The sequence below is a fragment of the Penicillium verrucosum genome, assembly GCF_028828655.1.
Source record: "Penicillium verrucosum strain IBT 35672 chromosome Unknown utg000002l_segment0_segment0, whole genome shotgun sequence".
NCBI lineage: Eukaryota > Fungi > Ascomycota > Eurotiomycetes > Eurotiales > Aspergillaceae > Penicillium > Penicillium verrucosum.
The window spans coordinates 2121619-2142807 of record NW_026643211.1 but is presented as its reverse complement, the minus strand read 5'-3'; the positions used below and the strand labels follow the sequence as shown (position 1 = coordinate 2142807).

Here is a 21189-nt window from a genome sequence, read left to right as displayed (position 1 = left end):
GGTGACAGGTCACAATGACGGCTCCCAGTGTAGCGCAGCCGACACTAGAGGACGGAGTAGAAAAGCCCCGGGAGAGGGTGGGGGAAGTAATAACTCGGCAAATTGTCTCAACGAAACAATAATGCATCACCACGCACTCTCATCGCTCATATGACCAAGCCCGAGGCACCGACGGAAAGAAAGCATGCTTCATATCCTGGAACGCTACATCCTCATCCATCATCATGGAAGAACCAATCGCAAACCCAGCCTCAGGGTCAACGGGCAGCCAATTTGATGTCATACGGGTACTCCCATCGGGCATCTCGAGTGGTGTGAGACACTCATCGTCCATTCGTGATTGTTGACTGTGCGGGGAGCGGAGACTGTGGGTCTGAGTCTGACCATGAGCCTGATATTGAGCGTCTGGTGCCGAGGCCCCGAAATCCGACGGCCCGAAATCGAATTGCATGTATTGGGTATCGTCGTGCTCGGCTTCGCCTTCCCACCCGCTAGACGAAGCATAGCTTGGTTCTGGGGATGCGTTGGGATCTGAGGTTGGTGATCCGGGGAAAGGGAAGGTGAGGGTATTCGGGGTGGGAGTCATGAAAAGGGCTCTTTGTGTTGCGAGTTCGAGATCGGGGTGGGGATTGATCGGGGGATTCTCGGTGGTTTGGAAAGTAGGTGATTGGTGGAGGGAGAAACTGGTTGCACATGTTAGTTAACTCTTTGGTTCTCAATTGTCCTCGTCTCTCGCCAGTTTGGGAGTTTCTAAGGAAATGTCGCGGGTAGTATTTACCTTGTAGGATCGGTTCTCTTCCCTCCACACTCCTCTCTCACTAAACCGGCGTCATACCACATTTGGGGATATGGTTGAAATGCGGTCGATTTAACCGGGTATTCATTCACCCAGTTGAACTGCTGGGCAGTCCAGGAGGGGTCCAGGTCCTCCTCCATTAGCAGAGGAAAGTCACTGGCGATGAAAGGGTGCGGGCTAAGCTCGTCCTGCTGTCCCATATGTGAATCGACGAGACTCCCCATGGGCCAGGAGGTAATATCGTATGGGAATTGAGCTTCAGTCATGGTGAATGTGCTGTATTTGTGATAGGCTCAAATGATGGCGCAAGTAGAGGGCGCAATACACAAATCAAGGAGCAAAGCTCTAGTTCAAGCTTGAAGTTGAAGCTCTAAATATTTCGTATTTTTGTGAGACCTTGCTACCCAGCACAAAAAAAGGAAAAGAGTAAAGATTATAATTCCCCGCAAAACCGGGGTCATGCTTGACTTATTTAAATAATAAAAAAAAGAATCCAATTCAAAAGATCAAACCACGCTGAGGAGCTGTGGATTTGCGGAGAACCTGGGGCCCCGAAGCTCCAACAGTCCATATCCCCGGACACCGCATGATCTCCTGAAATTGTTGAATTAACCGATTTCCCCGGATTTTACAGTCAAGCCCGTGCATTCGGGGGATATTCTTGGCCAATCGGTGAATTCCAGCAAGTCGGGATCGAGAATTTAATCGAGACCCCGCCGTGGATCGGGTAAATTTGAAGAGGCTTGAGAGATGAAGAACCTAAAACGGGGAGTGATATATTGACCTTGGGTTGTTTCATAATTTTGGTTTATATTATAACGAAGGTTTGTGGGGAAGATACTGTTGACGCCACGAAAGAATAGACCGAGATCCCTTTGATCCCTTCAAGGGTAAATTATTTATACTCGCAGAATTACCCGCCTTGAATAATACATGGAAAAGAAGCTTTCACCCACTGAGACACCATATACCCAAAAAACGCCACTCCAGAACTGTACAAAGAGTAACCATATAGAAGTAGAATCCAGTCAACTCCAGGCTTGCGAAGATCGGCCATAGGGGAAAAGGATTCTCACCACTCCTCTCAGGTACGAAAGTCCGCAGGAGCCCGCGTGGTTTAGTTCCATAGGGCGCAGGGATCGACAGGAACAACGAAATCCTGGGTGGACCTGCTTCTGCCTGTGGGGTATTTACAGGGCTAAGCCCGTCCCCTTCCGCGTCCAGCGGTAAAGAGCGAGAACTGCTTTTCGGCGATGCCGAATTTCACTAGGGTTAACTGGGCGACCCCGAGCCTGCGCGACCGCAGAACGCATCACTTGCCGGAAGCTGCGCTGGTATTCCGTATTGAGGGTGACGACGCACGATTCTGTCGCTCGGATCATGGTCTCGCAGGCGTTAAGTATTCCTTCGCCTGCTTCCTTTTGCAATCGCTCTACGATAAGCAGCAGGAGGAAACTGCCTTGCAGCAGCTGGATGCCGAAGAAGTAAGGCATGAAACTAACGTCGGGGTCGAAGCGGAGGATTTGTTGCACGGAATCGGCGGCTTCCAGTGCGTGTGAGATGGTCGACGCAAAGGCCGGGGACGATGTCCAGAAATCTTTGTCTTCGATCAATGAGACAGGGTCCCACTTTCCGACGAGTAGGATATGGAGGACATGAGTTAGGTAGGAGGAATAGGCAATCACAGTTTGTGTATGCCAAGAATAGGCCTGAGACAATTGTGGATCGACAGGTTCTGGTTTATTGGTGTAGGCAGTCGTCGATGAGGCCGCCGGGTCTGCCGCTGTCGCCGCCGCAAAGGTTGTAAGACTAGCTTTGTAGACCTCAAGTTGGCGCAAGACCTCTGACACATGTACATCCCATGCTTCTTTTCCTTGGAGCCTGACACCAAGAGTAGGGTGGTTTCGCGCTTGGTTTAGATCGATCAGTTCGCCAGTGATCGTCATGAGTGGGAGGAAGAAGCCAAGGATGGAGTGGTCGTGGCAGATGAAGTTGGGGAAGATTCGACGTTTGTTTTGGTCGCCCGACCGGGGGCACTGAGGCCCATCGGGACGAGGACTATTGCTGTGGATGATACCTTCTTGCCATGAGCTTTCATCTAGTGGAAGCAACAAGTCCTCGCTTTCGGCATCGAGTAGGGCCAGGGGACGATTATAACATAATGCAAGATGACGGTCCATGATATACAGTAGCCACCAGGTTCTGCGCCGCTCCTCGCGGTGCTCCTCTGTAATTAGACCATTATGCAAATCATGGGTCTTGTCGCACACACAATTCAGGTTCGAGCGGGAACTATTCGAAAAGTCCAAACCCAGGCCCCCTGGGGAACCAGGCCATCCGCCGAGACCGTAGCCGAAGGACGGACTTGAGCCATCGCTCATGCTGTCGATATTGGGTGTGATTTCCATCTCTTGGTTCAATTTAAGTTCTCGAGCTAGTGTAAAGGCCGCATGCCACCTAAGGTAAAGTTAGTGGAGTGGACAGGGGATAGGAACAGGGATGGGAACAGGGGTACAACGAACCATCTCATACTTGCAGCCTTTTGTTCACTAGATGAGATAATCGAAGCCACATGGATATATGTAATGACATCGTCTAAAGACCCGGCAGGTCCTACTAGCCCTTTATCATCACCGACTCCTTCGAATGGGTGGTGAGCGCCGGCTGAAAATTCGTGGGTGGTCGCGTTTTCAGCGGGCGACGGATCTTGGTCTTTGAACGAGACATGTATCAAAGGCCGCAGTAAACGAATAATCAATGCACAAAGGAATTGGCATATCTTCCTCCGTTGTAATGGTGAGATGGATAAAGAGAAAGCCCGGTCATCCACAGCAGCCACCCAGAGCATACTCGCCAGCAATGCAGGACTGGTTGGCCGCGGTCGGTCGGTATTCAGAAAAGAGGTCTTTCGCAGAACATAGCAATGAATATGATGGCACACCGGATGCATATGGGTTGAGAAAGCACTGGTAAAGTAGAGTTCAAGCAGATCGCACACCAGCCGACGCGGGAGGTTCGATTCGAGAAAAGGCATGAGAGGTTCCAAGACAGGATACTTTAATGGCGACCGCGTTGTCGATTGTTGTCTCTGTTTGGGAAGGTTTGCCCCTGACACAGACGGTATGGGAGCAGCACGCTGGACCGGTCGGTGGGCAGCGAAATCAACCGGATTCCAGATGTCCATCAACCGAGGCAGAGGCGCGTCGCTGCCGCCCGTGCCTGCAAGCAGATCATACGAATCCGGCGATAGATGCGCCGCTGACAACCATTCCTCTGTGATATTCGCGGCAGACCCTACCCGCTGTGGTAGTGGACGATCCGGCACAGACCGACGGCCGTCCACACTGGGCGCCGAGACGGCGCTGATCTCATTTGTTGCCGGCGATCGCTGCTGGAAGGTCGATGCAGGAGAATGATTGTCTACTGGCGACAGCACCTGCTGCGACTGCGACTCTCGGTTGTGTTCCCCATCGGCCTGCTTCCCCTCGGTGGGGTCCTGCACTGTCTCTTCCTCGGCATTCGCATCACGATTTTTTGGCTTTGATCTTGCAATACGTCCTCGTTTCCGGCGCTCGCGGGTAAATTGGCAGCTTATATCACCGCGCAGGCATCTCGAGCAGGGGAAAGCACGGTCGCATCGTACACGGCGAGTATGGCAGGAGTCGCAGGCGACTCTGTTTCGGCGCCATCGTCGCTTGCCGTTTGCTAGCTCAACCTCGACGTCGAGGGAGTCGGGATCCGGAGATGGCTGATCACCCTGGGACTCCATTTCGGGGGCGTCATTGGAGAATTCAAGTGTAAAAAAAGAAAAGAAGCCGAAAAGAACAGCAGAATGTTGCGGGGAAAAAGACACTAACTAATGTCTCACCCGCAATTCCACTTGGCGTGGAATTTCTCCAATTTCTTTTTTTTTGTACGGACATCTCATCTGACCAAAACTGATGATAATGGGCTTCATTATTATTTACATGTTCAACATTCATTATTTCTGAAGTGCACCCTTGAACCGCTTCAACGCTCGATCTCGACTCTCTGCGTGGTCCACAATGGGCTTGGGATAACCATTCTTCTGCGCAATGGCTGTCGCCCCCTTGGCATAAGGTTCGTGGATGGCTTTGCCAGACACCTCGCGCAGTTCCGGTACCCAGTGGCGGATATATTCCCCCTCCGGGTCGAATCGTTCACTCTGACGAAGAGGATTGAAGATGCGAAAATATGGTTGCGGATCTACGCCAGTACTAGATCCGAATCCCCACCCGCCGTGATTGGACGCGAAATCGCCATCAATGAGATTCTCCATGAAGTACCGCTCACCACGGCGCCAATCGAGCATCAGGTCCTTCGTAAGGAACGATGAGACGACCATGCGTGTGCGGTTATGCATCCACGCGCAGTGACGGAGTTGGCGCATTGCTGCGTCAACGATCGGGAAGCCTGTCTTGCCCTCGCACCACGCTTGAAATCGGTCCTTGTCGTACTCCCATTCAATGTTTGTATTCTCGGGCTTGAAGCACTTGTTCATACTGCAAGAGGACTATGCATTAGAATGGGAAACCCCTTGTCCTCCTAGAGGATGGCAACTTACCAGATGAAGGGCCAGTTCACTAGGACATGCCTGTAGAAGTCACGCCAGGCCAGTTCGCTGATCCATGTGATGTAACCGGGGTCGTATCGATCGAGATAGCCTTTGTTGGTCCTTTTCGCTGTCGCGACCGCAGTCCTTGCACTGAGGGCTCCGCATGCAAAGTAAGGACTCAGAACCGAAGTATTCTCACCAGACAACATGCTCCGTGACTCCTCATACTTTTTACCTTTCACCTCAAGGAAGTTATCCAGTCGCTGGAGAGCTTCATGCTCACCGGCCGGGTAAAGCCCCTCGATGCGATTCTGATCTTCATCCGACAATGTGTGGGTTTTAGGAGCAGCTGGCACCTTGCAATCAAACAGATCCTTGAATTGTTGACGCGCATTCCCTGGGTTTGGCCCAGGTTCCTCAGAGACCTCAAGATAATCCGGGTTCTCTTTCAGAAAGGCCAACCAAGAGCGATACCATGGAGTATAAACAGAATATTGTTTCCCTTGCTGGCTAGCCAGCGCCCCCGGAGTAACCACACATGTATCGTGAGTGGGAGTAAAATTGATGTCGCTATCTGCGCAGAGTCTAACAAGCCTGCCTTCGCGCCGGAGTTCGTCTACCTCATACTCAATATTCGCATATAGGTTCTTCGCACCCCACTCTTGACACAATTCCACGACCCGTTTTGGAATCGCCTTCCGTTTCTCCTGTGTTTCCATATGCAGAGGGATATCTAGTTCTCCCAGGTCCTGTTGCAATCGCTTGAGGGTACGCAGGGTGAAGTCCGCTCGGGCGGGACTAGTCAAATGAGCAGTCCAATCTTCGGGGGAGACGATATAAAGACCGATCAACGGCACCTGATTCTCTTTCGCAAATCGGTAGGCCGTGTGCAGCGCCCTGCTGTCATGAAGTCGGAGGTCGCTCTTGAACCAATATACTACAGCACTGCCCACGCTGATTGACCGGCGCTGGTCGGCGGTTTCCCGGCAAGCTTTCTGTAGTGTTTCAATCGGGCGTTCTAGTTCGCCATCGGTATATGCTTGGCACCGCTCGTTGCTCATCTCCGGTGGATAGAATTGGCGCAAGACTATACCGAACTCTTCAGTTTGTTTAGCGTTTGGGTGCGGTTGGTGCAGGTCTGTACGGCCCTTTTTACTAGGGGGTGAGCCATTGGGCTGTTCGACTGCCGGTGCGGTGGCCTTCCTCTTTGATGGCATAGCTGATAAGTTGCGAACAAACCAGGGTCGCAATTGGTTTGAAGTAAACACACGTGAGATTGATGGATAAAATTGCAGAGATAGATTCTGCATTACTGAGAACAACGGGAAAAAATGGAATTAAAAGAAATATCGTAGGCGATTCGATCTGAAGAGATCGAGATCGGATTCAGATCGGGTGACGTCAGAGTCCGATCTGGTCGTTCATTCCCTGTGAGTCTGTCTGCTTTTGAAACTTCTTTTTATTTTATTTTTATTTTTATTTTATTTTTATTTTATTTTTATTTTATTTTATTTTTATTTTGTTTCTATTTTGTTTTTATTCTGGCCATTGCAATAATGCCAGGGTTAACTATAACTATCAGTGACTCGCTAATAAACAAGCTTGACCTATATACGATCTGCCGTTCAGCTTGTGACCAATCAGGTGCTAGATATGAACCTCGTATTCCAAAGGTCCAATTCTCTTCTCTGCAAAGACATGGGAATTCAACAGGGAATATTATAATATTTCACGCTTGTCATCCTGAGAGTTCATATTCCGTCTCCTTATGGCCACACCTTATCATCTACCTCCTTCGGACAATACGGAGTATGTTTCCCAAGTATCCAAGCCTTCAAAACAAGGGGGATCGACAACCGAGAACAGAACTCCACCCAATAATGCGATAATGCGATGAATATCAGGGGAATAAAGGGAGTTGTACTCATATCCCTTTTGAAGATACTATTCAAAATATATAAACTGTCCCACCTGGACCATGGCTCGGAAACTTCCACAACTCTCCCTTTGACCAGTCGACTTTCATGAACTTCCCCCACATCTCCGAGGAGCTGTCATGGAATCAGGTGCTCTATAAGCTCTATTCGCCGATATCGTCTAAGCTCTTTCCCGCCACTGCCCAGGCGTAAATCTACAAATCTGTGGAATGAACTTTAAGCATCACGCAGAGATTTATTATTTTCTTCCTTCACACACCACATCCTCCCTATGATCTATCATCAACCCCTATCTACTATATCCAACACATCAATCTACTCCACACCCTAGAGCACAACCAGCAATGTCCCTCTACCGCCAATGGCCACCACAAACGCCAACAGCGTTGCAACCTCCTTCATTAGCACCTACGGCGCATCCGATATAGCCCGCTCAGGCATATTCGCCGCCTTTGCCGCTGTAGCCTGGTACAACGTCATCGAACTCATAATCCTCTGTTTCTTCTCCTTCAAACGTTGGAACGGAAATTATTTCTGGAGTCTACTCCTCTCCTCCGTCTGCATCATCCCATACTGTCTCGGCTTCGTCCTCCTCTTCTTCCGCACCGGCGTTACACCATGGCTATGCGTGACACTCATCGTGCTGGGTTGGTACGGAATGATCACCGGCCAGTCGATTGTACTGTGGTCACGGCTGCATCTCGTGCTTCAGAATAGGAAGCTATTGCGCGGTGTGTTGTGGATGATCTGTATCAATGCTGTTATATTCCATATCCCGACTACGGTCTTCTTATACGGGACCGTTGCGCATCCGGAGAGTCTCTGGGGCCGCGCATACGATATCATGGAGCGCGTTCAGCTGGTTGGGTTCTGCGTGCAGGAATTGATTATTTCAAGCATCTATGTCTGGGAAACGGTTAAATTGCTCCGTCTCAGACCAGAAGGTCGTCCACATGGAATTCTGAACCAGTTGCTGGTTATCAACATCATTATTCTGATCTTGGATCTCTCCATCGTCGTCATTGAATATGTCGGCTATTATGCCGTCCAGGTTATGTTCAAACCTGTCGCTTACAGTATCAAGTTGAAGCTTGAATATGCTATCCTTGGTAAACTGATCGCCATTGCCCGCGGTCGCACGGATAGTCAGCATGTGGACTCCTCCAGTACGCGGGACATCACTGAGACCAGCTCGTTTCCGTCGGATCGGCCTATGAGTCTGGAGTCCCCCATGCGGGATCGTCGACAGTATAGTCCGCCTTGGTTTTGGGAAGGGAGGAGCTCCGGTCATTCTACATCTACTTCATCTCGTGCTCTGCGGAATGCATGACAGCCTGCCTTAGTTGGCTTCTTTCACGCTTACGTCGAAGTTAATTATCCTCCTAGCTAAAATTAAAGGCACGGTAGGGCAGACTGTTGGTTTAACAGCTTTTTTTATGTTTTCTGTTTATCATATACACCCATTCTCGAACTCGCCTTGACCGATGTACACTGAGCACTGAGTACCTTTTTCCTGCCCCACTTACGGGCGACTAAGTCGACCATCCAAACATAACTCTCTCATTGGTTTATATTGCCCAGCAGTAATTTAGATCCACTCTCACTTCACAAGTACCATGTTGAATCTATAGTTAACTAGTATGCCACCTTTGACTGAATTATTATTAGTTCACCTTCTGCTTTATTTTAGACGGGCATTCATTCATTCATTAAAATACCGGGGGGAGATAAAATCAATTGGTATATTCATTATAAAATTGACACTTCGTATATACAGCGGTGGTAAATGTTAATGCCTTAATGCCTAGCTTTTGCCTAGCGGCTAGACCAGAACACCTCCCTTGAAATTTCAAAATCAAATAATCAAAATAGCCTGATTTTGCTAGCGTTTGCAAGTGTCAAAAATAAAGCCTTTTACCAGTATACAAATTTCGATATCTCGATATTTTGTGGCGGTTTGTAAGTATCAAAAATGAAGCCTTTTATTAGTATACAAATATAGATATCTCCACGGCATTTTGTGGCGGTTTGTAAGTGTCAAAAATAAAGCTATTCATTAGCATATAAATGCAGATATCTCCACGGCATTTTGTGGCGGTTCGCAAGTGTCAAAATAAGGCTTCTTATCAGCATATAGATATAGATACAGTCAGTACGCAAAAGTTTTAACACCCCAGGCCCCACACTGTATGCTTATGTAATATTCTGCCGGTCAGAAGATTTTCTTCAATACCATTATAAATCAAAATCTCTGGCTTTTAATGATTGTTTACAAAAGACTAGATATCATTTTAGGACAATAAACCAAAATATCCAGATATATGACATGAACTCAAGAGAGTTGAGGTCTACCAGTTCATTTCATATAGGCGGTATAGACGATTAGGGAAGGCGGTATATGGGTGGGGCTAAAGGGGGTGTTAAAACTTATGAACAGTCACTGTACTTGGAGTTACTGACAGAAATCTGACGTATTGAAATGTATGGGCACCAGGGCAGATATGGAGAACTCTCTGTTTTTCTAAAATGACAAAAACTCGCTATTTCAACAATCTGTGCGGTAATGATGACTAATGGTAATATGCACTTTTGGGTGGTATATCCAGTACTCGAAGTCACATGATCTCCATGGTATAATACCATGTAAATCCACGTATACAACCTTGCACTTTGACATACTATCCTAGTAACGGCTTTAATAATAATACCTTTCGAAGCTTACTAGGATTAAATACCGGATAAAATTTAATAGATTCCGGAAGATCGCTTGTCATCGCATGAGCCATCATTACCCGTCTACGAACAGTAACATGGATACCTGGGTAGGTATTTTCTGGCTTTTCCATAGGAAGCAATCTCGATTGCGATGTAAAGTTTTGAGTGTCCTTCTCCCTCTTTCTTCCACCGTACATCATTCCCGTGGTATTGTCCCAGCATCAGCCTTCTTCTCAATCTCCTGTCCTTTCTTCAAGATCTCAATCCCCTATTCCAAAATGCTCGTTCATAGCGGATGACCGAAGGCGATGGACCATTCATTGCCTTCGGCCTTGCCTTTTCCTTTTGATGCCGTGTCCCGTCCATCGTACTATTCCGTCCCATCGTCCCAATCGCTTCTTCAAGGCTCTACTACCTCTTAACATCATACTGCCCCTTCACAGTCTTCGCAGGTTGAACTTCGAACTCCACACATCCTGGACTACAATTATGTTTGAGGATTGGCACATTTTGAGACAGTTTGAATCGTTATTAGCTGCATTCGCTGCAGCAAAGATTAGCTTCCTTGGAACTGTGTAGTACATACATGCTCAGGATATCTCTTTTGATGAGAGAATTGGCTAGCTTTCCGTTTCGGCTCTTTTTGGCGCTCTGGCAGGTTGGGAATGATTCTTCAACAGGAACAGTTGATTTACTTTTGCGCCCATCTCTCCAGTGTACTCGCCTTTAGCGAGACAAATACACCCCGTCTCTCGCATTATAGCAGACTTAGGGTGATCCTCAGCTCAGCATTCCTAGCACCCACTGCTTCAGGAAACGCAAGGAACTAGGTTGTCTAAGCTTATTCGTAGAGCGGCACAATGGAAATGATACAACATTGTATAGAGTATCTTATAACCTTCCTGTCCTCTTCGTCTGTGACCCCAGAGCAAGTGGCAGTATTCTATGAGCCCGTGTTGGCTCACACCTATTCAAACACTCCAGATATGCTCAATTCGCGTAGTGATAGCGCGTATGAAAGGCGCAATAATGGAGAATGACCTCCAGGTCGCTATCCACAATCAGCTAATTGACCGTGTCGCGCGTAACCAACATAGCATGTCATAAGGGCACAGGCCATACGTTTGCTCCAGGTCGCAGTCGCACTTCTCAACTGCGTTTCCTCGACGATTGTCGCTCCTTATCATTCTTTCCGTTTCTTTTCACATCTTCTGCCCTTCTCAATCGCTTCGCATCCACCTTCCATCCTTTCGCAACACAAAGGTATGTGTTACCGAGGCGATATGCGTATTGTTTACCGTCTCATTCACTGACCAAACACTGATAGGCCATTCTCAATACTCTCATTCATTGAACGTGTTTCTACAAACGGCGACTGGACACGTTCAAATTCACATTCGTCATTCGTGCGGTTTTCGCGGTGTCCCGTCACAATGAGTATCAACCTTGTCCCGGAGCACATATCCTACGGACAGGCTTTTGCCAACACCCGGGAGCCCTACAAGATGCTAGAAATCCTTGCAAATAACCCGCATTCCCTGAATACCGGCATCGTTGACATCGAAGTCAGACCCGTGCCCGTGGCTATAAAGCCCAAGGGAAAAGCCAGTGAAGGACTTGGGGGTTATGAGTTGCCTTCCGAACGAGGTCGTTGACATGATTGTCAACCAATTGGACATCATGAGTGCTAACAAGTTCTCGCACGTCAATCGCCTCGCCAATCACTCTGTGCAGCGAAGCCCAATGTCGTTTCTGCGGCAATAGGCCCCCGGCATAGCAAAGATGCTCAAGCATACCCGGATCCATTTGTATCGGAACATCCTTCAGCTCAAAGAGGCAATCCTCCGCGAGACCTGCGTGGTTTGCGGCGAATCGTCTGTTCACCTCTACCTTCCCACCATGGAGCGTATCTGCCACCCATGCGTGCACGACAACCACGCATACTGGTATCTCCCCGTTGAACTGGCAGCTATCATCTTTGGTCTCGACATACCCGATCTCATTCACCCCCAAACTTTGTTTCTTCCACAGCTGAGTAAGATTGACTTTTACTACACGGACCTTGGAGCCTGGGTTGTGCCTATCAAGCTGGCGCTGACCGAAGCCCTGGAGAAGTATGGTAACTGTGAGGGCATCAAGCGAGCTTCGGAGGGTAAATCGCCACTTGCTGTAGTCGAAACGTTCGCGAACCCCGATGACGTGGAATTCGAGGTTGAAACCCAGCATGACATCTATCGCGCCACCAAGCTCGACTCGCCGACCCCTGTCCGAATGCGTTTGCTCGTGTCGTTGGGAAACTGCCACCGAACCGCTTACCACCATGAAGTCTCCTGCCTAGTCCCCGTAATCAACCGGGACAACACGCGCCAAACCCATTACTCCTGCCGTGGGTGCACTGCCATGCACACGTACAACAAGGGTGAACGAATCTCCGACATCAATATGCGGCTGATGCGATTTGATCCCGCCCTCGTCAAATATGAACGCTCGTTTGAAATCTTCCGTCGCGCCTTTCGTGTGTGGACTGAGGCGGATTTGATTAAGCATATTCGAGCCGAATGCATTGCGGGTTGGATCTTGATGTATTTTGAGGGTCAGAAAATGTGGCCCTGAGTGGCTTTATCGCCCTGGCTGCAAGAAGTGATGACAGCCAGTGGTGGACGGGGGAGCTGGAGAAGGAATGTATCAGGGGTGACTCTTGGGGGCGTTTGTGTTCAACGGAGCGGTGGAGGGTTCGAGGATTTCGATTTGAATGGATCGTGAAGATCTGGTTGGTTTTGGCGAACAATGTGTACTTTGAGCTTCCTACATAGGACAATAAAAGTACATAGCCGACGGCAGTTTGCTCTTGTGATTTTCTGCATTCTATGTGAATGGACCCTCTGATTCCCGTCTCTGTTTGACCTACGTCTCACTTTGTGAGAGTGGACTGATCTAAAAGGATCGATGGCTTCCATACAAAACGATAGGCCAGAAGCCCCCAGTAAACGCATCCATGGATAAACGAATGTATTAATTACTATATATCTTTATCTGTCCTCCCCTATCGCTTCCCATCCAAGAGTGCTAGCAACTCGCCATTCCCGACAACGACTATCACCGAATAATAGAATAATAAGACATTGCAATCACCCTACTCATCAGGCTGCCCAGATGATTGACCTCCTTTCCGGCCTGCCTCTCTGGCCCTCGGGTCTCCAGGCTCGAAGCTTCCTCCTGAAGCTTGACCGCCTTTCGAGGCAATGTCGTGCTGTATAGAGTCAAATCTGTTATCGTATATACAATAGGTGCTTCTACGAACCTGCTTGTTTGGATCCATAGAAGCGAATCCGCTCTGGTGGCTAGACTGCCCACCCGTGCGAGCGATATTCTCAACCTCTTCGTGAGGTCGGTTGGCGAAATTACCAGGGTTGGGGTTGTCGGACATAGTGAAGATATGTCAAGGTAGTGTTTTTCTTTTGGTATTGTTGTGCGATTTCTTCGATAATTGCAAGATAACTTGAAGGTACAAGAGGTCCTCTGAGGGATAAATTAACCGCTTATTTATGTGTGTCGCCAAGCTTGAGCTATTCATGATCTGAAGTCACCTTTGACGTCAGTCTACTTCGATTGGATATTTCCATCGCCACATACCAAACGCATCAATTTCAGATGATCAGAGGCATAGATAAAGCAGGGCAGAGTGAATGTGTGCTTGATGAGGCAATGCCAATGCCAAGTTTTCTTGTCTCTTGCTTAGCTTCGAGACCGGGCCAAAACTTGTTTGTACGAACGACACGTCACTATGAGTTACATACAGTTCGATCTGTATCTTTTCATAGGCTGGCCATAGGCTGACCCGATCGAAGAAAGGAGACCAAAAAGCATGGATTGTGTTGAACTCTCTCACGTGACCTAGGATCACATGCTTCCACATGTCTCCCATATCTGTAGATAGATTAGCTTCTCTCTCTCTCTCTCTCCTCCATCATCACTAGTACTACAATATCATCATTGTATCTACATGATCACCTCCATTCACCTGTAGCCATTCTAACAGATTGCGCGACTGACCGGTTTTCTATATGCTTCCTATTACTCGCGTTGCTGGTTTGACCAGCGCAAGTTGAAATACCGGTATATGTACAAAGGTAGGCCAAACGATATTTTCTATCGCTGCATTACGTTTGATGATGGTTTTGTATAAGCGGTGGATCGACTTCGTATATCAATAACGCGTACAGACCATTCTCTATCAAGACGCTATGCACTACAAGGACAGAAGTACAGGAGAAGGATGAAGAGACTTGTAAAGTTGAATTAAGAGAGAGAAACGAGAGCGAGCTTCAGACTAGCACACCTGGGGTGGATCAGGGCACCCGACTATCGACCTAAGCCTAAGACCACAGCAATAGTTCAGCTATCCCGTACAAAGTAGTGGAAAAGCAAATCACGGCAGATCTTCATCTGGACCCTCGCTGTACTTGTTCGAGGTTCTAGGCTTTGCGTGACGGAGACGGTCCCCCTCAAGATGTTGGAGTTATCGATCGCCTCTTGTTCGTCCTCCTCTAGACGATGTTAGTGGCATTCTAATTACTATAGAATTGTTTTAACAGAACATCAACCTACCAAGCTGCTGATCAGTATTGGAATAAGGAGGTTGCATTGGATCGTCAAATTGCTGATTGTCTCCCTGAACAGGGACTTGACCTTTCAAGTTTGGGTTGGTTACTTTCGCATAGGAGTCATCTCTGAAGGTTCCGGCCACTGGCGAAGGATCATTCTCCCTCTCGTAGTTATCTTCCGCGACTCTCTCGGTACGGTTCGACATCTTGTGGTTGGAGTAGACTGTGGAAATTTTTTAAATTTCGAAATTCGATCATCAAAATGAGGAAGACATGTCCAGAATATATAACGGTTGTTGAACGGAAAACCTGTTGTCAAACCAGTCATTGCATGACCAAGAGGTTGGTCGTGCTACCTGTTTCCAACTATTATGACCCATGGAATATGTAAATTCAAAGCCTGTTGGTGAATATATGTCGCTTACTTCAGAACGGAGGGTGATGACAGGTGAAGTTACGGTCACAGGCTATGGCTGCATCAGCTATTGCGATCAAATTGTGAGATCATAGTCAACGAAAACGCTTGATTTGTCGAGTTGAGAACTCATGTTTATCGCCAATGACCGACGACCCCTATATTGGATGGGGATACTTTCTAGGTGTCAACGGCTCGAGATAATGTCGAATTTTGGGGTCTCGAAGCTTAAGACCACGAAAACTAGTATCTTAGCTGGATATTATAAACGGCCGATACTAATTCCAATTAAATAACTAAATATCCCTTAGCGGACTCTATACATGAAAGCATGTAGTCAAGCCCTTGACATGGCGTAACCGTGTATTGCGGTGCATGAGGACTACTAGAGGATTTCCAAGTTGGGGAAGTTGGATGAACAAGATCCGCTCTCGCTCTATAGAAATAATTCTGTGCCAATTAGATCACATGGATATCTTAATTCCTAAAGGTGATATTTGGAGTGTCGATTGAGTTCCTTCAGCTACTTTCATAAATTCCTGATGATTCGTGGTTTGCACAACCGATGATCGAGTGTACAACATATTCACCAATCTAAAACAGTACAGAGAGCCATTGAAAAGAAGGACTTCAAAACAGGTAAGAGATAGATATTAAACTAGGAAGTGCTTGTATTGTCTTAGTTTGATAATGATGTAATTCCGGATGACGTCGGTCCCCAAAGTTATAAAATCCCGAGATCGCATCGATTCGACGATATATATTTATATATCACTTGTACAGACTGTGAATAATTGCGACCTTCGTACATATGTTGGCTTCTGACTTGGGGTATTCGATATGACGATTTTAGTCGCGCCTCTGTATGTGGTCATGGGTTTTCCTCGCATACGTATCTGATACAAATCGCCATCTAGTTCTCTCCCTTACATTGTGACCCGAAATTCATGCAGCTCTGAAATTCCATCACCAAATCCCCTCCTTCCTGAGAGCCTTAACTCACCACCGAGTGGAGGTAATGGTGAATTCAACAATGAGGCACTGCATGGAATTGACTTCACCCCGGATGCCACCCTAAACCACAAGCACATATTTACTTCCGATACACCCCTTCCACCAAAGAAGGGCATGGGCTATCCGTTTCCCTCAAAACCGCAGTTAAATGGTGGGCCTGTTAGGATAGGTCTACGTGGACGTCAAAGTGCATTGTGGAATGTGAGCAATTGATTGAGTTGAGAGTTGTAAAAGCTAAGTTACAGAAAATGAGATCCAACACCCCCCACGAACATGGAACTGTGCTCGTTATGACCCCCCATGAAACGAACCTGATTGTCGAAAAGGTTGTTGTAATGCACAATGGGATTGCCAAGAAGAGCATTGGCGGTAGTGGGTTTGTTGGCGGTGGTAGAAACCGGAGTGGCAGTGACTGCGTTAGCCGATTTGGCGTTAGCTGGGTTCTAGAAGCATTCTTCTGAAGTGTGACCGGTCTTCCGTTAATAGAAAGTGTAGAAGTGCTTTGGCTTGTTATTTGGCTTTTTGCCCTAGTAGGTTACGTTCGCGTCGTAGAAGACTAGATCGGAAGTGTAGTTTGAATAAGTAGCGAGACGTCGATTCTCGGAGACAACGAAGTCGGAGAATGTCCCGATGAGAACTTGCTCGGAAGCGTCGTTGCTCGAGGGACGAAGGCTGTTAAGCCACTGATAAGTAGCGGGATTGACGCTAACGGCGTAAAGGAAGAAGAAGTATTAAGCCGTATTCGAAATATAAGAGTGACCGTACGCCTCTACGAACTCTACGTAGGCGGTACGCTACTTAATAACGAACTACTATAGGGTAGTAGAGTTATCGTACTTAAGGGAAATCCACTTATAGAACTTGTCGAAACCCGTGTTATAGGTATAGACGGCGAAGGTCTTATAAAGACTCTAGTACGCGTCGGGAGCGTTAACGGCGGTGTTAATGTAAGGCTTAAGAGTTATATAAACTGTAGCGTAAAGGTAAGAGAGAAGGTGACGAGACTACCGAAGCCACTCTACGAGAGTAGGGTCCTCGGGACCTAGCTAAGTAATATAACCCGTAAGGATCTCGAAGAGATGAGGGTCCCGCGTATCGAGAGTATACTTAAGTGCGGTGGACCATAATATAAAGTTAGATTCGCCGGTAAGGGTAGGAACGAGCTCTAAGAGCTTTGGCTCCGCGAAGCTAGTTGCTAAGAATATCTTAAGGAGTACCTCGAAAGAGAGAGGCACTAAGTTGTTATGGAGTGCGTCGAAGAAGAGAGGCACTAAGTTGTTGTGGGATGATAGCACTTGATAAGGGCTGAAAACCTATATGCGTTTTGTTTGTTGTGACCGTTTGCTAGTGTCGAAAACTAGGTAGGTGCTGGTAGGTGGCCTGGCCGGTAGGCGCGTCGTCGAGAGAGGCGCTTGTTGATGGATGGCCTGGCCGGTAGGCACGTCGTCGAGAGAGGTGCTTGTTGAAAGATGGCCTGGCCGGTAGGCACGTCGTCGAGAGAGGTGCTTGTTGAAACCGTTATAGAGGTTTTGGGGGTGGCCTGGCCGGTGATGTCGATGATGACTTTGATTCAAAGCCACCTTGGCGGCAAGGTTGGAATTGGGGAACAGTCCAGATAACCGTGCCAAGCCCACCAATACCTACCCCAATGCCGGGTAGGTATTGGTGGGCTTGGCACGGTTATACCGCGAGCGGTCAGAAGGCTCGTAGGCGATCCTGAAGGAAATGAACCTAAGTTCGGTACAGTTCCTTGCCAACACTGCACTTAACCGGTCTAAACCTGTCTATAATTTGATATTTAAATTATAACCTAGAAGGGTAAGATCCATCAGTGAGCATGAGCAGGTTCTGACCGGCGTTTTCTTGAATTGTTCGGATTGGTCCACTACATCAAAATTATATGCTTGAACTACTTGGTCTTTGTGCATGACATGCGCCAAGCCAACTTGCTGGCTGTTAAAACAGGCTTAGGACATTTTCCCATTGCACTCAACGAATACAAATTCACATAGGCGTCCTGAAGAAAAATGTCTTAATCATATTTTGAACTGAAAACAATGGCGCCCTATGCTCAAAACCAGCGGAGACTCATAATCGTCTCAAACCGCCTTCCACTTTCCGTCAAGCCCAAGGACGGCAGTTACGAGGCGGTTCCGTCCAGCGGGGGATTGGTGACCGCTCTAAAGGGGTTGACCTTTTCCGACTATCTGTGGCTAGGCTGGCCCGGGGTTGATATCAATGAACGGGACAGAGAAAGTGTTGATAAAGCCTTGGCCAAAGAAAATGCCGCTGCAGTATACTTAGATGAGGGTTTAGCTCAGAGTCATTACAATGGATTCTCCAGTACGTGACCTATATTTCGCTCTATTCACCATATTGCTGACCAGGCATACTTAGATGGTGTCTTATGGCCCACGTTACATTATCAGTCGGAAGTGTCTTTCGACAATGAGACGTGGGACGCGTACCAGCGCGTTAATAAGATCTTCGCTGATCGAATCAGTGAGGAGGCGGCGGATGGTGACCTAATATGGGTACATGATTATCACCTACTCCTGCTGCCACGTCTACTGCGTGAGCACCTACATGCGCAGAACAAAAGATGTCCTATAGGATATTTTCTGCACACCCCTTTCCCAGCAGACGATTTTTGGAGAGGCCTGCCTGTTCAGAAACAGTTGCTTGATGGTGTCCTTGGTAGCGACCTCATCGGCTTCCATACCGATGAGTATAAGGCGAACTTTGCTGGTGCCTGCAGTTCACACGTGTAAGGCCCGGGGAGTAACATTTAAATGACAACTGACTAACTAATTTATCAGTGGGGCGGAAGTTGAAGGCGGCAATATCCACTACAACGACCGTACTATTAGCATTGATAAATATGTCGCGGGGATTGATTACCAGAGATTTGCTGATACAATCGATGATCCTGGGGTTGAGGCTAAAATCCAGGAGCTCGAGACCCAGTACAAGGATAAAACGATCATAATTGGCGTGGACCGCATGGACTATACAAAAGGATTGCCTGAGAAATTGGAGGGCTTCCGAGTCTTCCTCGATCAACATCCTGAATACAGCGAAAAGGTTGTGTTAATACAGATCGCCATTCCGAGTCGCGAAGATGTCAAGAAGTACCAAGACTTGGAGGGAGAAGTGAGCAAGCTTGTGGGCCAAATCACTGGCAAATATGGTAAGTGGCTTCAGAAATTGACCCGGCTGCATACCCACTTCTGGTACAGGGGCGTGGAAAATTTACAGATTTCATGCTAAAATATAATCAGCTACTCCCAAATCGACACCATTGCTCTACATTCACCGCTCGGTTTCTTTTGCGGAGCTTACAGCTCTGTACTCTGTGTCTGACGTCTGTCTCCTCACTTCACGCCGGGACGGGATGAACCTTGTTGCTTCCGAGTACGTCGCTTGCCAAGAGGCTCGACACGGTGTGTTGGTGCTCTCTGAGTTTGCCGGTGCAGCAGTCTTCATGAAACACGGCAGTCTGTTGTTCAATCCTGCTAATGCAGATGGCCTCTCGAATGCACTTTACGAGGCTATTACAATGGGAAAGAAGGACAGGAAGAAGATGTATGAAGGGTTGCGGAGTTTTGTCACCACTAACACTAGGTTAGTTGTTTCCTTTCTATCATCCTCCCATCCCCTCAAGTTCCTCATCTCCCGCCAGAGGTCCGTCAGGCCTCGTAATCAGCAAAGCTAACACCCATTTTCCTTTAGTGCAAAATGGACAGAGGCGTTCGTTGGAGAGCTTATGAGACTGCAGAAATAGATAGCTTTTAGAGTAGTTCCAATGCTCTTTGACATGGCAACTAGCGTTGTCGGAACCGTCTGACTGCTTCACTGGTATATCCGACTGTCCCAGGACGGCCTAGCTAACGTCCAGACTCATGACCATTCCGACGAGGACGTGGTATGACATGGGAACTATCGGCTTTCAATGTCGCATATCACAAACAATGGAATGTCGTATATTGATTTTTTCTTGGTCGTTTTTCTCGGTCAATTTATATTCTTTATACTTCATTTTTTTGACTTGGCCGGAGTTAATAATGCCGGTGATCTAGGCATAACGACGGGAATTGTTATATCTAGCGTAGCGTACCCCTATAATAGCTTTTGTATCGTCGAACTCCCGTTAGCTAGGAGGCTAAAGTTGCCTACCCCCCCCACTTTATAAGCTTTGCTAGCCCGTCTTTAAACCGCTAGGTATTAGTATTATATCGGGTAGATAATAGCTAATTTTCCGGAATTTCTTAGCGGTTTTTAGGGTGCTAAATTGTAATGGATAAGTCCATACAACCCACAAAGTGGAGAAATCTCGGTCGCATTGGGGCATATGCGCATATAGTGGAAACTCTGGTATGATAACCTGTTCGGTTATCATAAGTGGTCTTTTTGGTTAATGCTTGCATTTTCCATTAAGAGTATTCCTTGTGGAGAATATTGGTCCAGAGCCCAATTTTCCCTTACATAAATTCGGTATTTTAAGAGTAAGTTAACGGGATATCCGGCCGTAGTAGATTATTATAATATAGATTATATAAATCTAATTTATCGGTAATTAGCTTAGGATTAATAGGCTAAAGGCCTATTAATCTAAACCTAAGCTTACTTATATATAGCCGGAAGGTTTTTCGTCTAATTTCACTAATTAAATATAGGAATTCATCCTTCAAAAATTTGCGGCATCTACTTATAGTAGCTGCTTTAATAGCCTTACTATACTAGTGTTTATATATATTAAAAACCCCTATATTAAGGGGTTATAGTATATAACTAGTATACGAGAGTAAAAAGAACAAAATAATATTATTTTTCTTATAAAATTCGATAATTGAGACGTTAAATATAATCTAAAACGATCGCAAAGAACCAGCCGTTTTGTACTAAGGGTACGGCCAATTATCTATTTATAGAAGAGTTAAATCTATTAAAATGCTAAAGTATTATTAATATACCCGGTATCTATAATAGCGATATATTTATTACCCTTACTACTAAGGTTGTTAAACTAACGTAGTAAGGCCTATTTAGCACTTAGAATAATTTAGACTGCGACAACGCCCGTTAAAGTGGAGACACTTTTAGCGTCGCCAAGACATATGCGGGCACTCTTG

The 21189-nt window shown here is 47.1% G+C and overlaps 10 protein-coding genes across 10 annotated transcripts; 5 read left to right on the top strand and 5 right to left on the bottom strand.

Annotated features, from left to right (window-relative positions):
- Positions 1-139: 139 nt before the first annotated feature.
- On the bottom strand, positions 140-1062 carry N7516_006452 (uncharacterized protein; the record flags this gene model as incomplete). Its single annotated transcript, XM_057219172.1, has 2 exons — positions 140-683; positions 779-1062. 2 exons carry the CDS (start codon positions 1060-1062, stop codon positions 140-142), a joined length of 828 nt encoding a protein of 275 aa, XP_057073263.1.
- A 924-nt stretch (positions 1063-1986) lies between these two features.
- On the bottom strand, positions 1987-4565 carry N7516_006451 (Zn(II)2Cys6 transcription factor; the record flags this gene model as incomplete). Its single annotated transcript, XM_057219171.1, has 2 exons — positions 1987-3253; positions 3319-4565. The coding sequence occupies 2 exons, from the start codon at positions 4563-4565 to the stop codon at positions 1987-1989; spliced, it is 2514 nt and encodes an 837-aa protein (XP_057073262.1).
- Positions 4566-4778: 213 nt separating this feature from the next.
- On the bottom strand, positions 4779-6589 carry N7516_006450 (deoxyribodipyrimidine photo-lyase PHR1; the record flags this gene model as incomplete). The annotated part of the gene is made up of 2 exons (XM_057219170.1): positions 4779-5319; positions 5382-6589. The coding sequence occupies 2 exons, from the start codon at positions 6587-6589 to the stop codon at positions 4779-4781; spliced, it is 1749 nt and encodes a 582-aa protein (XP_057073261.1).
- A 1081-nt stretch (positions 6590-7670) lies between these two features.
- On the top strand, positions 7671-8639 carry N7516_006449 (uncharacterized protein; the record flags this gene model as incomplete). The annotated part of the gene is made up of 1 exon (XM_057219169.1): positions 7671-8639. The coding sequence occupies one exon, from the start codon at positions 7671-7673 to the stop codon at positions 8637-8639; it is 969 nt and encodes a 322-aa protein (XP_057073260.1).
- A 2818-nt stretch (positions 8640-11457) lies between these two features.
- On the top strand, positions 11458-11679 carry N7516_006448 (uncharacterized protein; the record flags this gene model as incomplete). The annotated part of the gene is made up of 1 exon (XM_057219168.1): positions 11458-11679. The coding sequence occupies one exon, from the start codon at positions 11458-11460 to the stop codon at positions 11677-11679; it is 222 nt and encodes a 73-aa protein (XP_057073259.1).
- A 127-nt stretch (positions 11680-11806) lies between these two features.
- N7516_006447 (uncharacterized protein) lies at positions 11807-12637 on the top strand (the record flags this gene model as incomplete). The annotated part of the gene is made up of 1 exon (XM_057219167.1): positions 11807-12637. The coding sequence occupies one exon, from the start codon at positions 11807-11809 to the stop codon at positions 12635-12637; it is 831 nt and encodes a 276-aa protein (XP_057073258.1).
- A 520-nt stretch (positions 12638-13157) lies between these two features.
- N7516_006446 (con-10 family general stress protein) lies at positions 13158-13451 on the bottom strand (the record flags this gene model as incomplete). The annotated part of the gene is made up of 2 exons (XM_057219166.1): positions 13158-13274; positions 13326-13451. The coding sequence occupies 2 exons, from the start codon at positions 13449-13451 to the stop codon at positions 13158-13160; spliced, it is 243 nt and encodes an 80-aa protein (XP_057073257.1).
- Positions 13452-14419: 968 nt separating this feature from the next.
- N7516_006445 (uncharacterized protein) lies at positions 14420-14834 on the bottom strand (the record flags this gene model as incomplete). Its single annotated transcript, XM_057219165.1, has 2 exons — positions 14420-14571; positions 14633-14834. The coding sequence occupies 2 exons, from the start codon at positions 14832-14834 to the stop codon at positions 14420-14422; spliced, it is 354 nt and encodes a 117-aa protein (XP_057073256.1).
- A 1049-nt stretch (positions 14835-15883) lies between these two features.
- On the top strand, positions 15884-16518 carry N7516_006444 (uncharacterized protein; the record flags this gene model as incomplete). Its single annotated transcript, XM_057219164.1, has 3 exons — positions 15884-15906; positions 15961-16258; positions 16303-16518. The coding sequence occupies 3 exons, from the start codon at positions 15884-15886 to the stop codon at positions 16516-16518; spliced, it is 537 nt and encodes a 178-aa protein (XP_057073255.1).
- A 1596-nt stretch (positions 16519-18114) lies between these two features.
- On the top strand, positions 18115-19841 carry N7516_006443 (trehalose-6-phosphate synthase; the record flags this gene model as incomplete). Its single annotated transcript, XM_057219163.1, has 5 exons — positions 18115-18400; positions 18455-18824; positions 18877-19247; positions 19339-19681; positions 19790-19841. The coding sequence occupies 5 exons, from the start codon at positions 18115-18117 to the stop codon at positions 19839-19841; spliced, it is 1422 nt and encodes a 473-aa protein (XP_057073254.1).
- Positions 19842-21189: the final 1348 nt, after the last annotated feature.